The following is a 23,353-nucleotide window of genomic DNA, read 5'->3' as shown; positions in this document are numbered from 1 at the left end:
CAGAAGCATAGGCGCAATGGTTATACTCTAGGGGTATATAAATTTTTATGGAAGGAGTGGTTCTATAAACTTTGGAGGGGGTTAATTCAACGTTAAATCAGAAGTTCTAGTTCCCTCTTATGGTTTAAAAGTGATCAGAAAGCAACTATCTCCCCTCGACGCCCTCTTTTGCTAAATTGCATCCAATTGAAATTTTGAGATAGCTGTTGTGATAGATATTCTGTTCAAAATAATGAAAGATCATATAACAAGGCCTCCAGGGTTGACAAAACCCCCTAGAGCCTTGGGGCAAGGATTTTAAATTATACCCCGGGGCCTATAAGGCTTTTACGGAAGGGGAGGCCGTATAACCTCTGGAGGAAGCTCATTTGATTAGAAATCGAACGTTCTAGTACACTAAATAAGAGTAGAAAGTGATTAGAGGGCACCCATCCCCCCAAGTCTTCTTTCGTCTAGGGGTAAGGATTGTAAGCTATGCTCCAGTGGCGCTTAAGTTTTCAAGGAGGATCATTTGATCGGAAATTGAAATTTCTAGTTCCCTTTTAAGAGTAAAAATTGATAGGAAAGAAACTCTCCCCCGTGCTTCTGAACTAAATCAAAATACGCTATGTGGATGCAGATTGTGAAAACAGCGTGTCTCAAGGATGGATTTAGGTATTAAGGTGGGACTTCCAGAGAATACTTAAAGGGGAAGATCAATTGATCAAACGGTAATATGTGGAAGCTACTACTAATAGTATTACCACTGATACTTTTACTGCTACTATTACTGTTACTAAACTATTAAAACCACTACTTCAGCTTACTACCTCTAAGGCAAAGAGTATTAAGATTAAAGGGGCGCCAAAATGGTATATCACCAATATTTATGAAACAAATTACCGTAGGAAGATGAAACTTCCAGACAGGCGGATCTAGAGCAAAATCTTTGGGAAGGCCCAATGTAACAAGGACATCAATGAGCAAAATCTTGATGGGGGAAGGGGGCAATGTGACAACTAATACCTATATCTTAACAAAAAAAAACAACAGTAATAATAAACTAATACCATTGAAAGAAATGAAATTATCCAAATAAAGTTATTTGTTAAATCCAGAATTAAACAGTTATTTGTTTAATCCAGAAGTGAAGTTAGGCTAATCCTAATGAAGCAAAGTTATGGAGTCTTCAACAGAGAATTATGGAAACCAGGCCAACCAGAACGCGTTATATAAAAACCTAACCTAACCACCTCTATGTATTAAATCTTTAATAAGAATATACCTGTATCGTAGTTTATTTCGCGAAAGAATAAGCGGTACTTATTTGTTAGCCAATACACACACGAGAAACTTTACTGCTAAATTAGACAATAACCTGTTTATTGCTGTCTGTATACGGAGACAATTATCTTCGGTTCAGTGAAAAACTACATTGTAGCTATATTGTAATGAATATTTTGTTGGTATTTTGGTTAGATTAGGTTATATTTTGCACGCAGCCCCGTTATATTTAACACCTAACTTCCCTTATGTTCAAATATACGGCTCAAATTATATATGTATATATATATATATATATATATGTATATCCTACATAGCAAACACACTTATTGATATCTTCTGAATATTTAACAAGTACCCAAAGAAAATCATTGAAATGATTTTAAAAGGTGGATTATAATGGAAGGAAACAATATAATCTAATCAATAGAAACATTCTGCATGTTATAAAGTAAAACTTTCATTGTTATAGTGATTTTTTTTTTAGTTTTATATATTCCTGTGGATATACATGGGACCACCAGAGGAAAGGGTGCATTTGCAAGAGAACTGATTATTATATTTAGAAAGAATGTAGGTAAAAAAGAATGTAGGTAAGTACTCTAAAAGACCTTCCACGGGCATAATTTAAGCTCTGGACCTGTCCTTGAAACTCCCATTAACCTAGCTCAACTGCTCTCAAAGATAGCAAAAAGATCGTCACCTAGAAAAAGTATACATTTCTGGAAAAGTACAAAGTACAACACTTTCGTATTGCTCGCGGCAACACTGGGCCACAGCAAAGAGACTATTAAGTACAACCCTTTCTTGTAGCATATTTTACTTTAACATTACTGTTACTGATGTTACTAACAAATCATCACTGCACCGAATCGCCTGAGGCTGATAAACTGCGTACGCTGTTCTTTCAATAAAATCAAATTCTTGCTGGTTGTGCTAAATAAATATGAGATTTAACTGTACATATGTATTATACCAAATACTGTCGAGAAGTTTGCTGGTTGTAAGATCTGACAAAACCGGTTTCATATTCACAAAGACAAATGACAGGTGACAAAGTATATTGAACTTGTATAATTTGGGCTATATATTTACACGTTATGGAGGTAAGGTTATGTTACCCTTCCCCCTAATGTTCAAATATACAGCCCAAAATAGTTTGTTGTGTAAAATAAGTATTATACTTAGATCATGTTTTGGTATAGTTCGTTATGATTAACCTAACTTCACTTCTTGAGTGTGTTTGGTATAATACATAAGTACCAACTCAACAACTAATTTAGGGGCAAGGTGAACACACTACTTAATTTTTTCTGCTCTTTCTAAATATAATAATCAATTCACTGACAAATGCACCCCCCTGGAGGTTCAGGATATATCCCAAGAAATATAGAAAATTTAAAAGAAATCACTAAAGAAATGATAATAGGCAGGATGTTTCTATTAATCAGATTATCATGTTTCTTTTCACTTATTAAAAAAATTTAATATATATATATATACATATATATATATATATATATATATATATATATATATATATATATATATATATATATACATATATATATATATATATATATATATATATATATATATATATATATATATATATATATACATATATATATATATATATATATATATATATATATATATATAGGTATATATATATAGGTATATATATATATATTATATATATATATATATATATATATATATATATATATATATATATATATATATATATATATATATATATATATATATATATATATATATATATATATATATATATATATATATATATATATATATATATATATATAGGTAAATTATGTATAGAATCCCACAGGGACATAAATTCCAGAGTGAGAAGATAACCGGTTTAACATAGGCGCCACAGCATACGATAAATACATTATTAGAATACTTAGGACCATCAGGAGGAGGGGTGCGTTTGCAAGTGAACTGATTATTATATTTGGTGTACCTTTCTGTTATAGAGACCCCACTCAAGAATTACGCTGTGTAAAACTCGAGAACAAACCTAGAACCGGTTTTTCGTCTGTCGGTATTAAGAGACAATTATCTGAGGTTCAGTGAACGGCGGGTGACAGAACACATTAGACTTATATAATTTAGACTATATATTTCCACATAAGGGGTGGGGGTAAAGTATGTGGACAGGATGAAGTTATAATGCAATTCTTACTTCATAATAATATACAGAGTAATTGTGCTGACACATTTTGCTTGCAGACCCGCTATACTTTACCCCCACCCCTTAATGCGCAAAAATATAGCCCAAATTTGTTTCGAAAGCACTATATTTTCATCATGTTTCGGTATTTTTCATTAGGATTAACCTAATTTCACTTCTTGAGTGGGGTCGCTATAACAGAAGAGTACCATATTTGGTAGGAGCAGAAAACAAGTAGTGTGTTTATCTTGTCCCTTTGTTGGTTATGGAATCTCGTATATATTTAATGATATTGTTAGTAGTATTGTTGGTATATTGTTCATCTTCTGATTCCAAATATTACTAGTACTAGAGACGGTACTTATGTGTTATCCCGAAGACACTCAGAAGTGAAGTTAGGTTAATCCTAATGACGTATACCAACGATTCTACTGACAATATCATTAGATATATACAATATTCCGTAACCAACAAAGGGACAGTAAGCACACTCTATTTGATTTCTGCGTTATTAGTAGAGTTTAAGGCCGTAATTACGTGAACTTGAAAAAACATCGAGGTTTAAAATTGAAGTTGGGGTAGCCTTCTGTCTCTCAATTCTCTAGAGACCGTCAATTGTCAAAAACCCTTCAAATGGCACTTATTCATTGGCCGGAAATAGCAGGTTAATTATACCGGCTTGTCAATTTGGTCTCTAGGGTGATCTGAAACGATTCTTTCTGGCGAGAAAACTTGTAAAAATTTCAGGTAGCTGAAAATATTCTATGGGACTGTTCGAAAACAGGAAAATACATCGAAAAATGGTTCCAATCATCTTACAGGTTATTGTCTTCTGCTCATGATAGTACCGATTTTGTTCTAAAAGCAATATCCTTCATAGAGTACACTTGTGCAAAAGAGCTAGACATTTTCTAAGATTTCTAAGCAATTAGAGGAAATAGAGCAAAATCCTAGCAAACATTTTGTAGCATCTTCAAGAAGCTATGGCCTGATATTAAAAGCGGTATCTTCCGTCAATGAATACTTTTTAAATATAAATTTTCAATTTTAACATGGGATTTTCGAGTTCCATCAGTTCACTTAATCACGGCCTTAATTGTTAAAAGACTGAAGCATACCAGTATGAAAGTCAAATTCCGAGCAATGCGACACGTTTAACTGCTTCACATGTCTTACATCCGTTATATTATATCCTTCAAAAAGCGGAATGTCTACGTAAACGTGAACACAAAGAAGGAGCTGGTTACCAGCGACGCAGGCCTGATGCAAGTGATCAATCGATTGTAGGGGATTAGGAACTTCTCTCCGTTCGTCATTGTTCATCTTCTGATTCCATATATTCCTAGTACTAGGGACGGTACTTATGTGTTATCCCGAAGACACTCAAGAAGTGAAGTTAGGTTAATCATAATGAAATATACCAAAATATGATGAAAATACGACTTCAGTAACAAAATTATGGGAACTACAACGAAGAATTATGGAAAGCAGGCCGCCCAGAACGCATTATATGCTATTAAATTCCTAACCAACTCTATATATTAAGAGTTTGTACTATTATTTCGTATTAAAGGTTACAAGCCTGAGAAAATGTTCCTGAATTTCGAAAAATGGGAGAAACACCCCTAAAGGTCAAGTGATCTTAATAAAAATCATACCATCAGATTCAGCGTATCAGAGAATCCTGCTTTTATAGGTTTCAAGCTCCTTTCTGCAAAAATATGGAATTTTATATTTTTTGCCCGAAGAAAGATCATGGAATATGTCTTTATTTGTCTGTTTTTTTCCCCAGGGGTGATTGTGTCGACCCTACCGTACTAGAATATTGGGAGAAGGCTCATTCGAACGGAAAATAAAAACTCTAGTGACCTTATTAAGCGACCAAAACATTGGAGGGAAACTAGGCTCCCTCCCCTGCCCCTTTTTCCAAAATCGTCCGATCAAAATTTTGAGATAACCATTTTGTTTGCCATAGTCTAAAAAGCCAATAACTATGCTTCTGGGTATAACATGACCCCCCGCAGCCCCAGGGAAAAGGTTTTTAAGTTATAAAATTTGCCCATTGTTTGCGCATAGTATTTGTTATTGAAATGTATGTATACATTTTCGGGTGAGGGGGGGGGAATTTTCTGCTGGAGGTTTTTTCACGGGGGAATTTTCCATGGGGACGGAAGTTACCAGGGACTGAGCTTGACATGGGAAATTATACACTAGTGGAATTTGCCCATCGGGATTCACCGGGATTAAACTTTCTGGAGGATAGTTCCATGGGAAGGGGGTTTTCCGTGGAGATAGGATCTTGACCGGAGATCTATCTGGGATCCTGGATAAGTCAGCGCATACCGGTATATACGAACACAGCAATAGTTAATAACAAACTGGTTCAAGACTTAAATTTCGTCGCTGCCTAGTTGTAAAGATACTTTAAATTAATCAAACAAAAAGGCACGAGGAGATTTTGTGGTTAATTTCCTTGGGAAGGTAGAGGACAATCCTGACAATGTTTTGTCTAATGGGCAGAAGTTTTAAATGGAGTTGGATTTAACAGAAAAGAATAATTTTTCTTATCAAAAGTAATCAAATTGTCTACCTCTTTGTTTTTTTTTGTTTCCTACTGGGAGAGGGCGCAAACACACTTGTTGATATCTAAGGTCATATCCAGGATTTTTTAATTTTTTTTTATGTTTGTCAGGGTGGGAGGTTTTCAACCAAAAAAGGTTTGAACAACATCAAAAATTGTTTATATGATTTTTTACTTTTTTACAAGTTGGAAAAAATGGGGGGGGGGAGTTTGAACCCAGAACCTCCCTGGATACGACTTTGCTGATACTCCTTCGGGATATTTCTATTCTCCTGGTTTCTCTAAGACGAACGAAATTATTGAAGATTTGTGTGACTACTTTTTTAAACACTGTCCTCCTTCTTTTTTTAATTTTGCGCTTTTTGAGGGGCTACTCACTGCTGATAAAGGGAACAAGAGATCCATGCATTCAGTGCTTTTGAAGTACAGTTTTCAAGCTGTGTTGAAGTCAAAATAAGCAGCACAAGTATGAATAATCAGTGCTCCTTCTCCAAAAATTTTGGTAGCAGTCCTTCTACAACACTCAAGACAAAATCAGTTATGTAATAGCTTTTCTGTTAACACAACAAAAGAAGATCAAGCAACATTAGCGAAAATTTTGAATCGACAACCCAATCCCTCTCCCCGTTGAAAATCTACGTCACGGACTTTTTACCAAAAACATTGAAGATAAAATAATTTATGTATAATTTTGTAAGTAATATATAATTATGCCGCAAAAGTTTCGAATTAATAGCAAAGCGAATGTTTTCAGCAAGACCAAAAAGGAATGACAAAGGTCATTTCTTGACTCTGAAAACGAGTTGCAAAATAGGTTCTTAAATAAAACACAAAAACTTAAACTTTAATTGATTAATTCATTTTTATATTACAGCGGATAAAAAATTTTGAATATAGCCTACTTCGTAATAAAACTAGATATTATCCCTTTCAGTACAAGCCTTCCTCCATATCATAGAAAACCGTCTATAGAATCTGACATAGAATGTCATGTTTGGATTTGACATAGAATTTGACATGTTTCAGGAGTCTTTTTGGAACAAAATTTCAACTTTAGCGTAGAGAACGAATTTTCGTGTTTTTCACGTAAAATATATAATGAAAAAATTAGAGATGCTTAAAAAAGCTATAAATCTGGGTCAAATGTATACGAAATAAATGAAAAGAATATAGAAATAGGGAAGCTGTGTTGAAGTCAAAATAAGCAGCATAAGTATGAATAATCAGTGCTCCTCCTCAAAAAATCTTGATAGCAGTTCTTTTACAACACTCAAGATAAAATCAGTTATGTAATAGCTTCCTTGTTAATACACGGAAAGAAGATCAAGCAACATTAGAGAAAATTTTGAATCACCAACCCTATCCCTCTCACCCGTTGAAAACCTACGTCAAGGACTTTTTACCAAAAACATTGAAGATAAAATAATTTATATATAATTTTATAAGTAGTATATAATTATGCCGCAAAAGTTTCGAATTAATAACAAAGAAAATGTTTTCAGCAAGACCAAAAAGGAATGACGAAGGTGATTTACGTTTCAGCAAAATATCTCCGGTTTTCATGCATGCTAATAGTCAGACTTTTGCTTTTGTTACATAAGCGAATATTACATAACTTAGAATGGAAGCCATTCTCAGAGAGCGCTCTCAGCATATCCACGTAGATTCAATTAACCAACTTGCATTTACTTGTTACTTAATATAACTAGACATGGAGTCAGTATAAAAAAGAATCTAATTAAAGAAATTCATTCTAGTGTGAAGCTTTTGAATGCGCGCTCCGTTATCTTTGCAAACTGTAATATCCTGAGGCATTTTCTTTTAAAAAAAAGTGAATTTTGGATGACTCGAAGTCTTATTGTTAAGGTAAACTATTCGTTTTTAAATTATATAACTCTGCAATTTGTTTTGCGTAGGAGGGCTGTAAATCGCTCGGGAAATTTTGATATAGCCTTTGACTGTAAGTTTTAAGACTATAGAAAATAGAGTTTACACGAAGATACTTATACACATAGGGGCAACTTCTATACATGGAAGCGTGAACATTTTCAAGGCAAAAATGTGGGGGGGGGGTAAGAATGGAACATTTAAAAACTGTTTTAGTTCTAAATGTAAGGAATTACATCAGCTTTAATATGTGTGTGTTTTTTTTATCTCCTTGGCAAAATGTCAACGACAGGTTTTGTTCAGGGACCCCGATAGGGACAAAGGGGGGGGGGATAAATCTCTATCTTGGGGCCTTATTTATACCTTGATAAGTGATTTAGATTAAAGAATGAAGCCTCTAGGAATAAATTTGCAGCCTAAATTAGGAGCATAGGTCATAAGACATTATCCTAAATTAGGACAATATTTATATGTGGAAACGTGATCATTTTTAGTTTCATATTTTTGAGATAAAATAGGAGGGGCCTTGAATTGGAAGGAATGGGATACTTGATTGTTTTGTTGTAAATGCGTGGATTTACAGGTGGTTTAGCGTTCGTTCGTTTGTTGTTTTTTTTTTTAATTCTTATTATTTTCCTTGGGAAAAGATCATCAGACGATTGACTTCACTTATTGATGTCAATAGGGAACCAAGGAGGCAAAGATAAAGCTAATTTGGGAACTCAACTATTCCTCGTAAAATGATCGAGGTCGAAAAATGAAACTTCCAGGAATAGATTTGTAGCACAAATCAGGACCCCAGAAATGTGTTTTTAAGTACCATTCGCCAACTCTTTTTAGGGCAGAGAAGTTTCATGGTGTATTTTAGGTGAATAATACACCATTGAATTATCAATGGTGTATTTATGGTGTATTTTGGTGTATTTCAAAACTAATCTATGGCCCAGCTGTGAGCCTGGTTAGGTATTCCCACTCTCCTATATCCACTTCATCCCTACCTCTAAGGTTTGAAAGATTCTATGAAAGGGGTTAGAACTTTCAACTAAAATTTGAATTTGGAACAATGTTGCAGGAAGAATGATTTGCCAGACCGATAACCCAAAAGATGAAGATTTTCAGCCAAACTTAATTTTTCTCTTTTACTTAAAGCATTAACTAGTTTTTTTTTACAAAACAAAAATAAACAGCTTGAATGAAAGTCTTGTTGAGCCACTTGATTTACTAGAGTTTTGAAAGGAATAAATCAAAAATAAATCCAGCATAGATGAAATTTTGTTGTATTTATAACCAGCAAAGCAAATTATATACATTAATACTAAAACGAAATCCTCAAGTTTGAGCACTACTAAATTTTTTCGCTATGATAAAAAAGTGCTTGAATACATTTTGTTTTTAGTATTGTGCAAATTACACAAAAGGTCTATATTCGGGGTTATTGGGAAGGAAACATTTTAAGAAAATAATTCTTACCTCATATTATACAGAACAATTGTAGAAAATACATTTTGATTGCAGCTCCACTATACTTTACCCCCCCCCCCCAGGTTCTCCTCCCTGGTAAGCAAATATGCAGCCCAAGTAATATATTTCCAATACATTCCACCTCCGACGCGTCCGTTACTCCTATTTTCCGGTTGTTTTTTTTTTTCCGTCACAGTTGATTGAATATACGGGCACATGGGGTTGAAACTAAGGCGCATTGGCGTAATGTTTAGGGAACATATAATTTGGGATATATATTTGCACATTATGGGAGGGGGGTAGGGTATAGTTTAGCTACAGTCAAAATATGTTAGCTACAATTATTCTACATATTAAAAAGTAAGAATGTTTTCTTAACATGTTTCCTTCTCAATAGCCCCTAATCTAGAACTTCACCAAATTTAGCGTTTGTAGGATTGAAGGGCGTGATTTGCTACAGGCGAGTGGGTAGGGGTCAACTTCCCTCTGGGATCCTAATTTGCCCAATTGCGTTCAAAACCAAGAAAAACTAAAAAAAAAAACACACACACAGTGGTGGCAGAAAATTTTGCCCCCATTATGGGTTCCGCTAAAAATCACATTTGCCCTATTAGCGACATTTTCTGTTGTGAGCCACATGAGTGAAAATCGAGTTGGCAGCATAATCACGAAATTTAATCATTGCAAATTCAAAAACTTATATTAATTGAGAAACAAGAGCTAAGAAACAACGAATTAATGATTCGGATTTATCCAAATCTTGTCTTCATCTTATCCAAAGGTTGTCCAAAGTGTTTTGATTTCAATTTCCAGTGAATCACCGGTTTCTTGTAAGTACGCAAAAGTTCAATCCCGACTATTCACGCTTAATTTTTTTTTAGTTCTAATTGTTCTGATTGAACGAATTTTCTTATTGTTCTAATTGAATGTCAATTGTGTTTCAGTTAAGTCGTTCTTGCAGAATCGGGACTAAATTCAAACTTTAGCGTGAAAAATGAGGTGTTGAAGAGGGGACAACCCCCCTCATATGTGTAATAATTTTTTGTTCGTCTTAATGTTGCACCTTAGGTCTACTTTCAGATGAAAAAAAAAACTTCATCTTATTTAATTTCTGATCATTTTTAATAATGTCAGGAAATCCGGCTCTACCTCCATAGAAAAATCCCCTCCTCTCCACAGAAAGATCGTCTTGACAATTCAATCCCGTCGACAATTTACCTGGGCAGTTACCTTAGACATCTCCACGCGTAAGATTGGGTTAACCAAAAGAAAATTAAGACAAATAAAAGAATTTTGTTAAGAAATTCTGGCAAATCCCCCCAGTGTGAAATTTCCCCTTTAAAATATCATCCCCCGGAAACCTCTATCCCTGTGGAAAGTTTACTATGTTTTCCTTCCTTTTGGTTACTTCGTTATTACTATAGAGTCACCGATTAACTCCCACCCCTATCACCACCCCTGCGGTCGTGCATGTTCCAAATCTAGTACTTGTTGCTGTCTCATTTTTATATTAGCCTATCTAATGCCTGTACATAGCTATGGGCAACAAATCATACACAAACTACTTATTTTTTTTCTTCGCTCTACCATTATTTGGTATTATTAACCACACTTTTATTAACTTAACCATTTTAGTTTATTAACCATTATTGACCATTATTAACCATGGCATTGGAACGAGAATTCGGGAATAGTGGAAGCCCTGAACGCCACGCAACCTTATTTCTGTATATTTAAACGGGAATATGTATAGACTAAATGAAGATTAAGAATTCAACTTGAAAAACTAAAAAATTACAAACATTTCAGGCGTTTTTGACCCTCAAAACTTAAGCAGAACTTATGACTTGCCGTAAACTTACAGGACTCTTACTTGGGACCCCCTAAATATATTTAAACATCCTGTTTTTGACAATTTTTCGGGAAGCATATATTTAACTTATCTGGTCTAGTCGTCACTTTTAATGCTGTATAGAGACATTTCAAAGTAAAAATGTAAGGCAGGGTCATTCAGCCAGGGAAGGGTGGCTGGCACCCCCTGCCCCTCTCCTTTAATGGCACTAATGCTCTCTTTGAGAATTTCTCCCGTTGGAAATATCCCCCATCTATGGAAAGAGACACTAGACAATTCCAACCCGGTAAATATATCCCCCGAACAATTCCTCTTATCTCCACATTTAAAATTGAGTCTGCAAAACTAAAATAAGACAAATAAAAAGAATTTCGCATAGGAATTCTGGAAAGTTCTCTCAGTGTAAAATTTCCCTTGAAAAATTCATCACCACCCCTGGATCTTCTCTCCCCACCGGAAACCATCCCTGTGGAAAATACCACCTGCAGAAAATTCACGTCACTCTCTGAAAATGTCTGTATGCCTCCCAATAACAAATACTATACGTAAAGATTGGACAAATTTTATGACTTACAAACCTTTCCCAAGGGACTGTGGAGGGTCATGCTATCCTCAAAGAAATAGTTACAGGACATTTCAACTATGCTGAACAAAATGGCTATCTCAACATTTAAAAAGGACGCTACAACTTTTAATTTCCATTCAAAGGAGCCATTTATCGATATACCCCTGTAGAAAACATAAAAAAGGCATCCGTGGTCTTTTTTTTGGCAAAACATGCCAAATATTTGCAGATAGGAGCTTGAAACTTCTACAAGAGGTTCTCGATAATCTGATGATGTGATTTTCAATAAACATCCTTTACTTTTAAGGGGTGTTTCTCCCCTTTCTCGAAAATGGGGCAGCTTTTTTTTCAGGCTTGTAGCTTTTGATGGATAATGCTAAACTTAATGAATCTTATATATTCGCAATCAATATAATAAGCCAATTCTTTTGATATATCTACTGAATCAAAATTTCGTTTTTTAAGAGTTTCAGTTACTATTGAGCCGCATCGCTCCTTACTTACAGTTCACTACCACCACATGGTAATACAATTAGCCGTTGACTAAAAAGACACTTCCGTAAAATCAAAGGTCTTTTACCATGTGAAGCTCTCGATAAGCCCTCAAATATAATCTATCTTCCATACATCCCGTAAATTAAAAAAAAAAATGTTTGCAGAAAAATAATCTGTTTGTAGTATTCACTAATAATTTTAAAACCACGAATTTCTTTAACTCTGGTAAAGATAAAACCACAGTTATTCGCGAAAAATGTTTTATTCAAATACTGTGTGACTGCGGTAACTACTATGCTTGAAGAATCATCAGAATTTAGGAAAACGTCTACAACAGCACAAAGAGGACATGGAAAAGCCTTTATTTCTAATAATACTAATAACTCATTTGATTCTGCTTTAAGTAGCCCTGTTTTTGATGACCCCACCCGCACAATACCGCACAATTGAAAAATCCTCTCCCATTAGTAATGACATAGGCATAAAACAGATTGTTCTGGGATCAATTGAAATTAGACTCAAAATAAATCATAATTCAATATTTCTTTAAATAGGGATTTGAGAGAGTAACTGCTAAATTTCGTCTGAATGAATTGCATCGACTAACCTCACTTCATCTATCAGTCAGACTTCGTAGAAGTAAGGATGCTAGGGCTGTTTTTATTTCAGTTTTAATGGTCGTATTTTAATATAAGTTTCTCTTTTATATTTCAATTTGTGTTATACTGATAACGGCTCTGGGCACAGGGTCGAAATTTGAAGTTTGGAATTCCGCTGTCTTACGGAAAAAATTCCCTATTGTTCTAGTTGTTTTTTGTTATTTACCATGGAAACGCAGTGTGGTCTTCATCGCTATTTAAACTACTGAAGATGAATAATACTTCGAGAATCAAGGGGGGGGGGGCTAACTGAGACAAGCTCTGCTGTCCCTGGTTGTACTTTTCTCCCTCTGGGAACCCTTATACTTTCCTTTCGTAAGATACTGCTCGTGTCTTATGTACCTTATTTTAATAAATTTTCATCGGCTGCGCATTAGTAACTGGTACGCACCATATTGAGTAAGTAATTAGATGGTTACGTAAAATACTTCTCATATTCTTTTCTTCTGGTTGACTAGGACTCTCAAGTTGCGTTATAGTATTAGTTTTTGTTGGATCTTCAGTGAACAGGTAGCCTACGTGGTAGGCTAGTGGAAAAATAAAGGATCAGCGAATACCTGCTGGAATAGAGAGTACGCTGTCGTACTATGCAAGCTTGTATGATTTTCTTGTCTATTGTTCTGATTTTTGAAGGTAATGGTAAAAATTATTTCAGTTTGAAATAAAAACCCAAATATATTTTAGATTAGTCGCAGCTATTTGCACTTTAATGATTGACAACATCTCCTATCATTTCTTTTTTTTTACATATTTTCTTTTAGGAAGGAGCAGCTTTACATTACTATTAGAAACTGTGCGTACTTATCCGGTAGCCAGTAAATACTTGAGAATTAGGATCTACCGGTACGGGGTTGAAACAAATGAGACGCTTTGGAGATTTTGGAGATAATTCTCGCTTTTTTGGAAAAGCGATAATAAATCGATTTGGAAAAGATCGCTTTTGGAAAAGATTTTGGAGATAATAGACGCTTTGGAGATATGTAATTTTGGCTGTATTGGGGGGTCATTATAACGGGGCTGCATGCAAAATGTAACCTAACCAAAATACACTGTAGTTTTCCATTGAGCTGAAGCCAATTGTCTTCGTATGTAAACAGCAATAAACCGGTTATTGCCTGCTTTTATCGATACAATTTTTTTAATATATACTGGCTAAAAGATAACTATCAAATTGTGAATGATCTTGCAGACGTTTTTCTACTTAACAAGAAGAAGGACAACGATAATGTTTTTTTTTCCCAAAGCGGGCAACCATTTTGGAGGGCAGGGACTGGTTTTTCTAGTGTGTCTGAATGTATCCAGTGTTGCTAGCGCTTCGGAAGAAAAAGTACCGCAAAACGCCCTAAAATTGTACCCCTGATCAAAAAATTGTACTATATCTATTTTTTTCGTGTTGTGCTATGGGCAAGACGAAAATATATGTTTTTCGGGCACACCTCGTGGACAGTGGGAAAAACACATTACAATAAAGAGAACGAAGTATCAGATATCTTCTTTCAATGATATTTGGCTGACCTCCTTTCCCCTGCAGAGACCTCCTCCAAATAGCTGCTCACCTATATATAAAAACTGCAATTCTCTCCGCTCGCTGCGTCCTGACGCCCAGTCAAATCTTATTGTACCACATTTTGTAAACTGTATCAGGAAATTTGTGATTGTACCATAATGTACCTTTAGGGGTGAAATGTACCAAAATGGTACAATTGTACTTCTGTTGGCAATCCTGAATGTATCGTGATCTGGACTGTAAATGCACAGTAATTTTGTTCCTCCATTAGTTCTTCAGTTGCCTTTGAGGAAACTGGTTTCCTAAGACAGACAGGTTTATTCCCGTATAACACAAGCGCACCAATCCTGAAGTTCCCCTATCTTCGCGCATAATTATACAGAGATTCTTGTTACGTAATTCTAGTAAATTATATAATCTGTGTTTCATTTGTCAAAAAATTGAATTGTCGACGGTTAAATTATTAGAGGACTTCACGAGTAAAGCCAAAAAAAGTGTTGCGTAGTGTTGCATAGCAGTGTCTTCAAAGCGCCTAAAGACGGACACAGAGGAGGTGGACGGACGGTGCGCTTCTCCCCAATAGAAGATATTTATAGCCTTTGCTCCTTCTTTAGGTTTAGATCATACCTTCACAAAGGAGTATGGCGTAGTTGTATTCACATCTGAGATTAGTCCAAAAGACTCCCAATCCTCCAAGAGCCTGAGATTTAACACAAAAATATTGGTTTTCCTTTTTTAATGAAGGAAAAAGCTTAACTCCCCCACCCTTCTGAGGAAAATCATGTGTAAAATTCATAAATTTAAAATGTCAAGCTGGTTAAATACAAGAAAATGATTATTAAGGGTCGTTTTGATTACGAAATTCCAATAGGGGGGGGGAGGCAAAAACCTTCTTTTTTCAACGTGTATGCTCACATCACAATATCTAAGCACACTTAAAACTACCATACAAATACAAATGATAGACAAAATATGATATAAATAAAATAATAAATGGTATAAATAAAATAATATGATATGATAAATAAAATAAAATGATATGACATAAATAAAATAATAGATAAAATAAAAAATTATATAAATGGGTGATATTTTTTAAATCTGTGGCGAAAAAATTCTTTGGCATTCATGGAGAAGAACTAGGATCTGAGTACTGAAAATCAAAATAAATGAAGAGACCCCTAGAATTGGAGAAGTAAGATCTTAGCGGTTTGACCAAAATGTCCGGGGTTACGAACTGTAAATAAGGCGTGATTCGGCTTAAATAATAACCAAAACTCTAAAAACGGAATTCTGATAACAATAGATACATCAAAATAATTTACTTTTATTTTGATTCTGAAGAGAAATCTACCGTGGAGATTTTAAGCTCCCATCTCCAAAAACATTTAATTTTGTTTGTTTTTCTCACGGGTGATCGCATTGAACCAATGATCATGTAAGATCGTGAAAGGGCTCAGTCAAACAAAGGCTAAAATTTCTAGGGCTCCTTACGAGTGACCAAACAGATTTAAGGGCAACTAGCCCACCCCCTTTTCCCCAAAGTTATCAGATCAAAATTTGGAGATAACTATTTTGTTCGCCATTGTTTCAAGATCCGACAACTATGCCTCTAGGGATGATATGAACCCCCACAGCCTCTGTAGAAATGGCTTTAAGCTATTAAATTTGTTCGTTGTTTACATATTGTATTTATTATCGGGATATATACAAACATATTTCGGTGGGGGATCTATGGAGGGGATGTTTTCAATGGAAATAATTTCTCGTGAAGAGGGAAGTTTCCAGGGGTGAACTTTCCAGGGGGAATTTTATACGGGGCATTTGCCAGAATTTCTATACGAATTTCTTTTTATTCGTCATACTTTGTCTTTTGTGCCTCATTTTTACATGTAAAGATGCTGGGGAGAAATTGCCAGGAGAAACTTTTGGCGGGGTTGGAATTACCAAGGGTATTTTCCTCTGTAAGGAAATTTATCATGGGAGAAACTTTTAGTTAGGGTTTGGGGGCAGGCCTTCCGGTAAAAATTTTCCAGGGATGGGGATTTTCGGCAGGATCTGAAAAATGATCAGAAATCAAATATAAAACACGTTTTTTTAACTGAAATTAAGGAGCAGCGTTAAAACAAACAGAAATTACTCCGGATATGAGGGGGCTGCCCCTTTCTCAGTGCCCTCGCCCTTTACATTTCATTAGTTTTCAAAATTATAGTTGAACTTAAAGCTCAAGCTTAAAGTTAGACTTTTTGTCTCAATTCTGTACAGCGTGAAGAGCGAGGGATTTAGCAGGTAGCAGACCCCTTCACATATGGAACAATTTCTGTTTGCAAAGCTTCAATATTGGTCCTTACTTTCGGTTGAGGACCAGAACATACTTTGCACTTTACTGGAAACAAAGTACATTTTAAATGTTTTCACCTTTTAACTTTAGTAAATCCAAAATTACTAAGACTTTAAAGAACAAATGTCAGTACATGTGTATTAAACTCTCAATCCACATTCATTTGTTGTTGTTTTTTCAATAATCTTGGCTATGATTTTTTTTTTCGATGTTATGAGCAATAGGAACATTCAGCTCGAAATAAGGATTGTTTTCAGCAAAGTGTAAATTATGTTCTGGTCTTCAGAAGGCATGAAGGGAGGGGGGGGGGGGTCAGTCCACTCATCTTAGTTTCTGGTCGTTTTGAGTTTGACTCGGTTATTTATTGTACTTTCTGTTCTTTATGGGTTTTATTTATTTGTTGATGGTTACATTTTGGTAGTTTTACACTTGCAAAATAATTTGACTTTATTGCTGCTCATTTTTGGTTAAATGTGGCTCTTTACTTTTCTTTGAAATACTCATTTCGTGGAAAAAGTTTTTTTTAATATAATCCATTTAATAAAGAACCTAGACGTAATGTCAAAGATTTAATGATATTGAGCCCCCCTTCCCCCAAAAGAGAATATTGTTAAACTATTTTCCTTGGGGTTTTCTAATAATATGATTAAATTAAGGGAAAGCTGACTCTCCAGCACCTGACCGATACATAGTGCCACTTTTTCTACCGCGCCACACTTCTTCGCGCTAAGCACATAGGACTTAATACAACGCGTGACATACTTACTGCATGCGTGGATGCATAGCATGAGGTTCTTAGGGAGGCATATTGAAGCTTATAGATATTACTTGGTTTGCTACAAATTTGCGGTTTTTTTTTAGCGTTCGTTGCCTCCTTTGTCTTTAAAAATTGATATTATTCGGTCGTGTATAAAGGTGAGCCAGCGTTTTTCCATGCTATGGCAATGCCATAGCATTGAAAAATCCGATAACATTGAAAATCCGATAACAATCCGATAACATTGAAAAATCCGATAGCATTGAAAATCCAAGGCAATGCTATAGCAATGCCATAGCATTGCCTCGGACTTAAAGAGGTGAGTAGAACTTTCAATTTCCCTTCTAATGAACATCCGAAATTATCGAGGAGAAATACAGAGGGGAAGAATTTTCTGCAGGGTAATAGTCCACGGGAGGAGCTTTCCACAGGGGGAATTTTACACGGGATGGGAGTTTCAAGGGGAAAATTATCAGGAGGATTTCCCGCCGGGGGGGGAATCTGTTGGGGAACGGCTCAACCTTGTGTTACGACTGCTAACAGCCCTTTAATAAAGTTACCAGAAGTTCTGACGAAGGTTAGAAGGATATTGAGTCCTCCTCTCCCAAGAAAGAATTCCTAAAACTAGTGATTTTTCTAATAATACATTCAAGTTGAGGGAAATCCCACTCTCCAGTACTTGACCAACATCTCATTGCGCTGCTTGCTCTACCACGTCACACTTCTTCACACTGGGTACGAAACACTTCATGCCACGGGTGGAGCACCTCTGTCACGTGTGTAATCTCCCGCCTGGTGAATACTATCTGCGTAAGTTGTCAGCCCTTTGGTTCTAACTATGATTGGAGGCCCAGTCTAGTTTCACTCTTGTTTCAATTTCCAGAAGTGATTCAGAAGAATGCGAAAAATCTCAAACATTTTGTCCTACCTTGAACTTTTGGTCCTACCCGACAAATGCGTAAAATTACCGTCCCCGTTTAAAGCAGTTATATAAACTTATAAGTTATATAACATTATGATTTTACTTTCAAACTAATCTTGCTGAATTGTACTTTCAAAAATAATTACCATTAAAATAGCTATCTTCTACGCGTCACCGGGTTTTTATGCTTAATCGCTCACGAGATTTCAGAGTAGCGACAAAGCCAAAGAAGGACCAAAAAATTCTAAGCTTTGGTAATTCTGAGGAGAGGAAGGAGGATGTCTCCTACTTCCAAATATGTTTTTATGCCTATATGACGATATTTTTCTGTTACAATTCTATCTATTTTCACAAATTTTGTTAGGAAAAATCTAGAGACATATTTACAGTTTTTTAAGAAGGTACAGTTTGTTTTGGAGGAGGGGGAGGAGAGTACAAAAAGATGAACGGAACTTTTCTGCTATACCACTGCTAAGGATCCCATAGCTTTTTCGGTTTACATATACCAAACATTTAAGATAGTAGGCTACCTGCTTAAGTCGATGAAGAAGGCCAATTCTTCAGCGATATTGACCAATATTTCCTCGCGGACCCTTCTCATCGTGTCTCCACTGTCGTAAAAACACAGAAGTAGGAGTCCGACAATAAACGTCTAGTCCCACACATTTGTTTATTGCTCTGTCTTGCCAGTTTTCGAAAAGGTCAGAGTAAGCTTTACACCAAAGAAAATTTCCGTTTCTTGTGCATATTTTAAGAATTATATATCAAACAGTTTGTGGTAACGAACTGTATTAAGGAGCGACCCGGCTCAATAGTAACCACAACTCTAAAAATCGGAATTTTGATACCAATATTTACATCAAAAGAATTGCATTTTAATGCTGATTTTAAATATATAAGTTTCATCAACTTTAGTCTTAACCATCGAAAGTTACGAGCCTGAGAAAATTTGCTTTATTTTAGAAAACAGGGGTAAACACCCCCTAAAACTAATACAATCTTAACGGAAATCACACCATCGGATTCAGCGTATCAGGGAACCTCAATGTAGAAGTTTCCAAGCTCCTATATACAAAAATGTAGAATTTCGCATTTTTTGCCATAAGACAGATCACGGATGCGTGTTTATTTGTTTTTTTTCCCCAAGGGTGATCGTATCGACTCAGTGGTCCTAGAATGTCGCGAGAGGGCTCATTCTAACGGAAATTAAAGTTCTAGTGCCCTTTTTAAGTGACCAAAAAAACTGGAGGGCACCTAGGCCCCCTCCTACGCTCATTTTTCCCAAAGTCAGCGGATTGAAATTCTGAGATAGCAATTTTGTTCGCCATAGTCGAAAAAGGTAATAACTATGTCTTTGAGGATGACTTACTCCCCCACAGTCCCCGGGGGAGGGGCTGCAAGTTACAAACTTTGACCGTGGTTTACATATACTAATGGCTACTGGGAAGTGTACAGACGTTTTCAGAAAATTTTTTTGGTTTGGAGTGGGAGAAGTTGAGGGGGTTACGTGGGAGGATCTTTCCATGGAGGAATTTGTCATGGGGGAAGATAATTTCAATGAAGGGGGCGCAGGAATTTCTAGCATTATTTAAAAAAAAACAATGAAAAAATAAACATGAAAAGTTTTTTCAAATGAAAGTAAGAAGCTGCATTAAAACTTAAAATGAACAGAAACTATTACGCGTATGAGGGGTTTACCTCCTCGTAATATCTCGCTCTTTACGCTAAAGTATTTTTAGTAATTTCAACTATTTATTCTACGCCCTTTGTGATTCAGGGATCATTCTTAAGGAATTGGGACAAAATTCAAGTTTTAGCTTAAAGAGCGAGGTATTGACGAGGGGGTGAACCCCCTCATGTACGTAATAAAAACATACGATAATAGAAGTTCGTTACGTAAGTTAATTCGTAAATTACGTATGTTTTTTACTAATGAAAGTGTTGGTAGAAAATTAAAAGTTCTATTTGCCTTTTTAAGTAATCAAAAAATTGGAGGGCAACCAGGCCTCCTCCCCCGCTCCTTTTTCTCAAAATTTTCCGATTAAAACTAGGAGAAAGCCGTTTGGCCAAAAAAAAAATTAATATGCAAATTCCGTTTTCATTATTTATGTGCGGAGAGCCAAAATCAAAACTTGCATTAATCCATAAACATTCAGAAAATAAATATAAAAAAACAAGCTTTTTTCAACTGAAAGTAAGAGCGACATTAAAACTTAAAACGAACAGAAACTACTCCGTATATGAAAGGTGTTTATCCTCCTTAACTTCCCGCTATTTACGCTAAAGTTTTTTACTGCCTTAAAAAGTAGAGTTAAGAGAAAGAGTCAAACTTTAGCGTAAAGAGCGGGGGGTTAAGGAGGAAAAGCCCCTTTCATATACGGAGTCGTTTCTGTTCGTTTAAGTTTTAATGTCGCTCTTACTTTCAATTGAAAAAATTTGCTATTTTTTTATTTAATTCTTTAAGTCTTGACCCATAAAGAGTGATTTTCAACCTTTCGCATCTCCTCTGAAGTAAAAAAGAGTGCATTTCACACAAAAAGTGTGCAATTTGGCAACCTTGCTTTCGACCCTTGTTTATTTGAAGGAAATGGCATCTGATATCTATTTGAGAACATCAGTGTTACCGAGTTTTCGATCCATGATTAAGAATTAGGCCGCGCAACTGTTATCTCTTTGTATCTTTACGTCATTGAATTTCCTGCCACTCTTTTCTTAACGTTAAACGTGACTATCGAGTCACTTGCCTGAAACAACAAGGTAGGCGTAAAGAGGAAATACCCGCTTGTCTGGTTTACAAAAAAAAAAAAATAATAATAAGGAATACTACAGCAGTGTAAGTCAACCCTTGGTTCACACAGCTGTCATCGTTTTGTTCATTCTTGAAACCGGTTCTTATCTGTATACAATTCGGATTGGATACCCTGAATGCAAAATTGATTCCATTACAACACAGCCCTTGTGCGTCTTACCCCCCCCTCCCCACTCACACACAACTGGACCCTTATTTAACTCAGCCCTTTTTAACTCAACGCCATTTAATTCAAACCCCACATAACCCAACCCAAAATCCAGTTTGACCCGTGTTTAAGTCAACCCCCAGTCAATCTAACCCAACGTAAATCAACCCTCGTTTAATTCAGGTCCTTAAAAGTCAAGCCCATTCAAATCAAGACCCTCAAATTAACCCCATTTATCTGAACCTTCATCTCCAACCATTCCTCTCAACCTCCATTAAGCTCAATCAAGGGCGTAGTTTGCTATGGGGTAGGGGGAAACTGCCCCCTCACACACGAGGTTGTCCTCCCAGCTGAAATTTAGTTGTTTTTTCAATCTTGTCAAAACTAACATAAGTTGGCATAATTGAAGCATCCGCTGAAACAAGTCAGTTTTCTTTAGTGTATCTTTGCCTTTATGGTACTATATGGTACTTTTATGGTATATGGTACTTTTATGCCTTTATGGTACTATATGACTGATCTTTTTCAGTTTTCACTGTCATTTTCACTTGATTTAGGAAAATTGGCTCCAGCTTTGTTGGCCCTCCCCCTCCAGGATTTTGACTGAGCTCAGCCCTTTTAGTTCGACCCCATTTAGATCGACTCCCAAGCAACTCTAAACCATGCATCTCGCTCCTTTTCACTCTGAAAATCGCGCCTTATAATTCAACTCCACTGTTTGTGATATACAGCTCAAATTGAAATCAGACCTCCTTAACTCAATAATTTATCCGAAAAATTTAATTAAACCCGTTTTACTAGAAGTTTGAATCAAGTAAAGTGGTATATTCATCAGTTAATTCTTGTTTTCTGTTCTGGTTTTGTTCAGGGCAGGTATGGAAGAATGGACAGGCTTGCAGCTTGCAGCGGTGGCGAAGCTGGAGGGACAGCTTTCCCCTTGCGCAGCCTATGGGGTGGCGCCAAACTGAGTTTTATTTTGTCAATATTAATATCTACTTCTACTGTGGTAGGGTTGGGGTGGGGGTGTGAAATCAAAATTGCACCAAGGTACTGGAAGAGCTAGCTCCGCATCCGGTTTACTGATTGTATATAAGGAATGATATTTGATGAAACCGAAGCACTTTTTATCACTAATCAAAAAAGTGACTTCCAAAAAAGTTCTTATTATACGAAAGTAAAGGAAACATCAAGACCTAAAACGAATAGATATAAAAAAGTATAATAATGATAATTCAAACTTAAAACGAACAGCAATTACTATTAAGGTATAAATGAAACTCAATGCGCACAGTAATTAAAAATAATAAACACGTCAATGAAAAAAGTTAAGCATACTGACTGCTAGGATTCAATAGACGAATCCTAAAAGGAACAGAAATTAAAATCAATGGTAAAGTCAAACTTAAAGCGAGCAGAAATTACCACGAATCACAGAATGGTCACCCTCCCCTAAATGGTCACCCTCCCCTAAGCTTTCTAAACGCGAACGTCATTTGCGTTTTTCTGGAAAAATATATTTTAGAACGTGATACATTTTTGTGTATTTACAAAATTTATTTTCTGTATTATAAAGGCTCTTTCTTCATTAGTTAAAAACAAACATTCTTGAGACTTCAAGGAAATGATATCAATATATTTTAAGGATTTAACCCAGACTATATACAAAACTGCTGGTTTTTATGGTTTGTAGTATTTTCTGTGCATATTTCTCATTATTAGTTGTACTATATAATGCCAAATCATAGGCAGCGCAATAGCACTGCCTAAGTAAAGAGCAATCTGGGCGCAATGTATTATTTATTTTTTTGTTTAGACATGCACTTTGTGTCGAAGAAGTTGACGTGGAAACTTCGAAAAGGGCTCATTCGATTGGAAATTGAAAGGAATGGTGACCTTTCTAATA

At 35.7% G+C, this 23,353-nt stretch overlaps 2 protein-coding genes across 5 annotated transcripts in view; one reads left to right on the top strand and one right to left on the bottom strand.

The window, feature by feature from the left end:
• The window catches only part of LOC136043977 (uncharacterized), a 48,567-nt gene extending 40,826 nt beyond the window's left edge, over nucleotides 1-7,741 (bottom strand). The window contains exon 1 of one of the 2 annotated variants that reach the window (XM_065729063.1): nucleotides 7,659-7,741. In XM_065729063.1, the coding sequence (XP_065585135.1) occupies nucleotides 7,659-7,701 (43 nt within the window). In that variant the 5' untranslated portion in view covers nucleotides 7,702-7,741. Of the gene's footprint in view, nucleotides 1-4,584; nucleotides 4,805-7,658 lie in introns of those variants that run through there. The other variant, XM_065729062.1, reaches the window with a different exon arrangement.
• LOC136043976 (LON peptidase N-terminal domain and RING finger protein 3-like) overlaps nucleotides 1-23,353 on the top strand; it is a 95,533-nt gene that overhangs the window by 13,838 nt on the left and 58,342 nt on the right. Inside the window, exon 1 of one of the 3 annotated variants that reach the window (XM_065729060.1) lies at nucleotides 7,810-7,913. The exons of 1 other annotated variant lie outside the window; for it this stretch is intronic. The gene's annotated coding sequence lies outside the window, so the exon portion shown is untranslated. Of the gene's footprint in view, nucleotides 1-7,809; nucleotides 7,914-13,454; nucleotides 13,600-23,353 lie in introns of those variants that run through there. One more of the 3 variants, XM_065729061.1, reaches the window with a different exon arrangement.

This window comes from Artemia franciscana, chromosome 2 (genome assembly GCF_032884065.1).
Source record: "Artemia franciscana chromosome 2, ASM3288406v1, whole genome shotgun sequence".
Classification (NCBI taxonomy): Eukaryota; Metazoa; Arthropoda; class Branchiopoda; order Anostraca; family Artemiidae; genus Artemia; species Artemia franciscana.
This window is presented reverse-complemented; position numbering and strand designations above follow the sequence as displayed.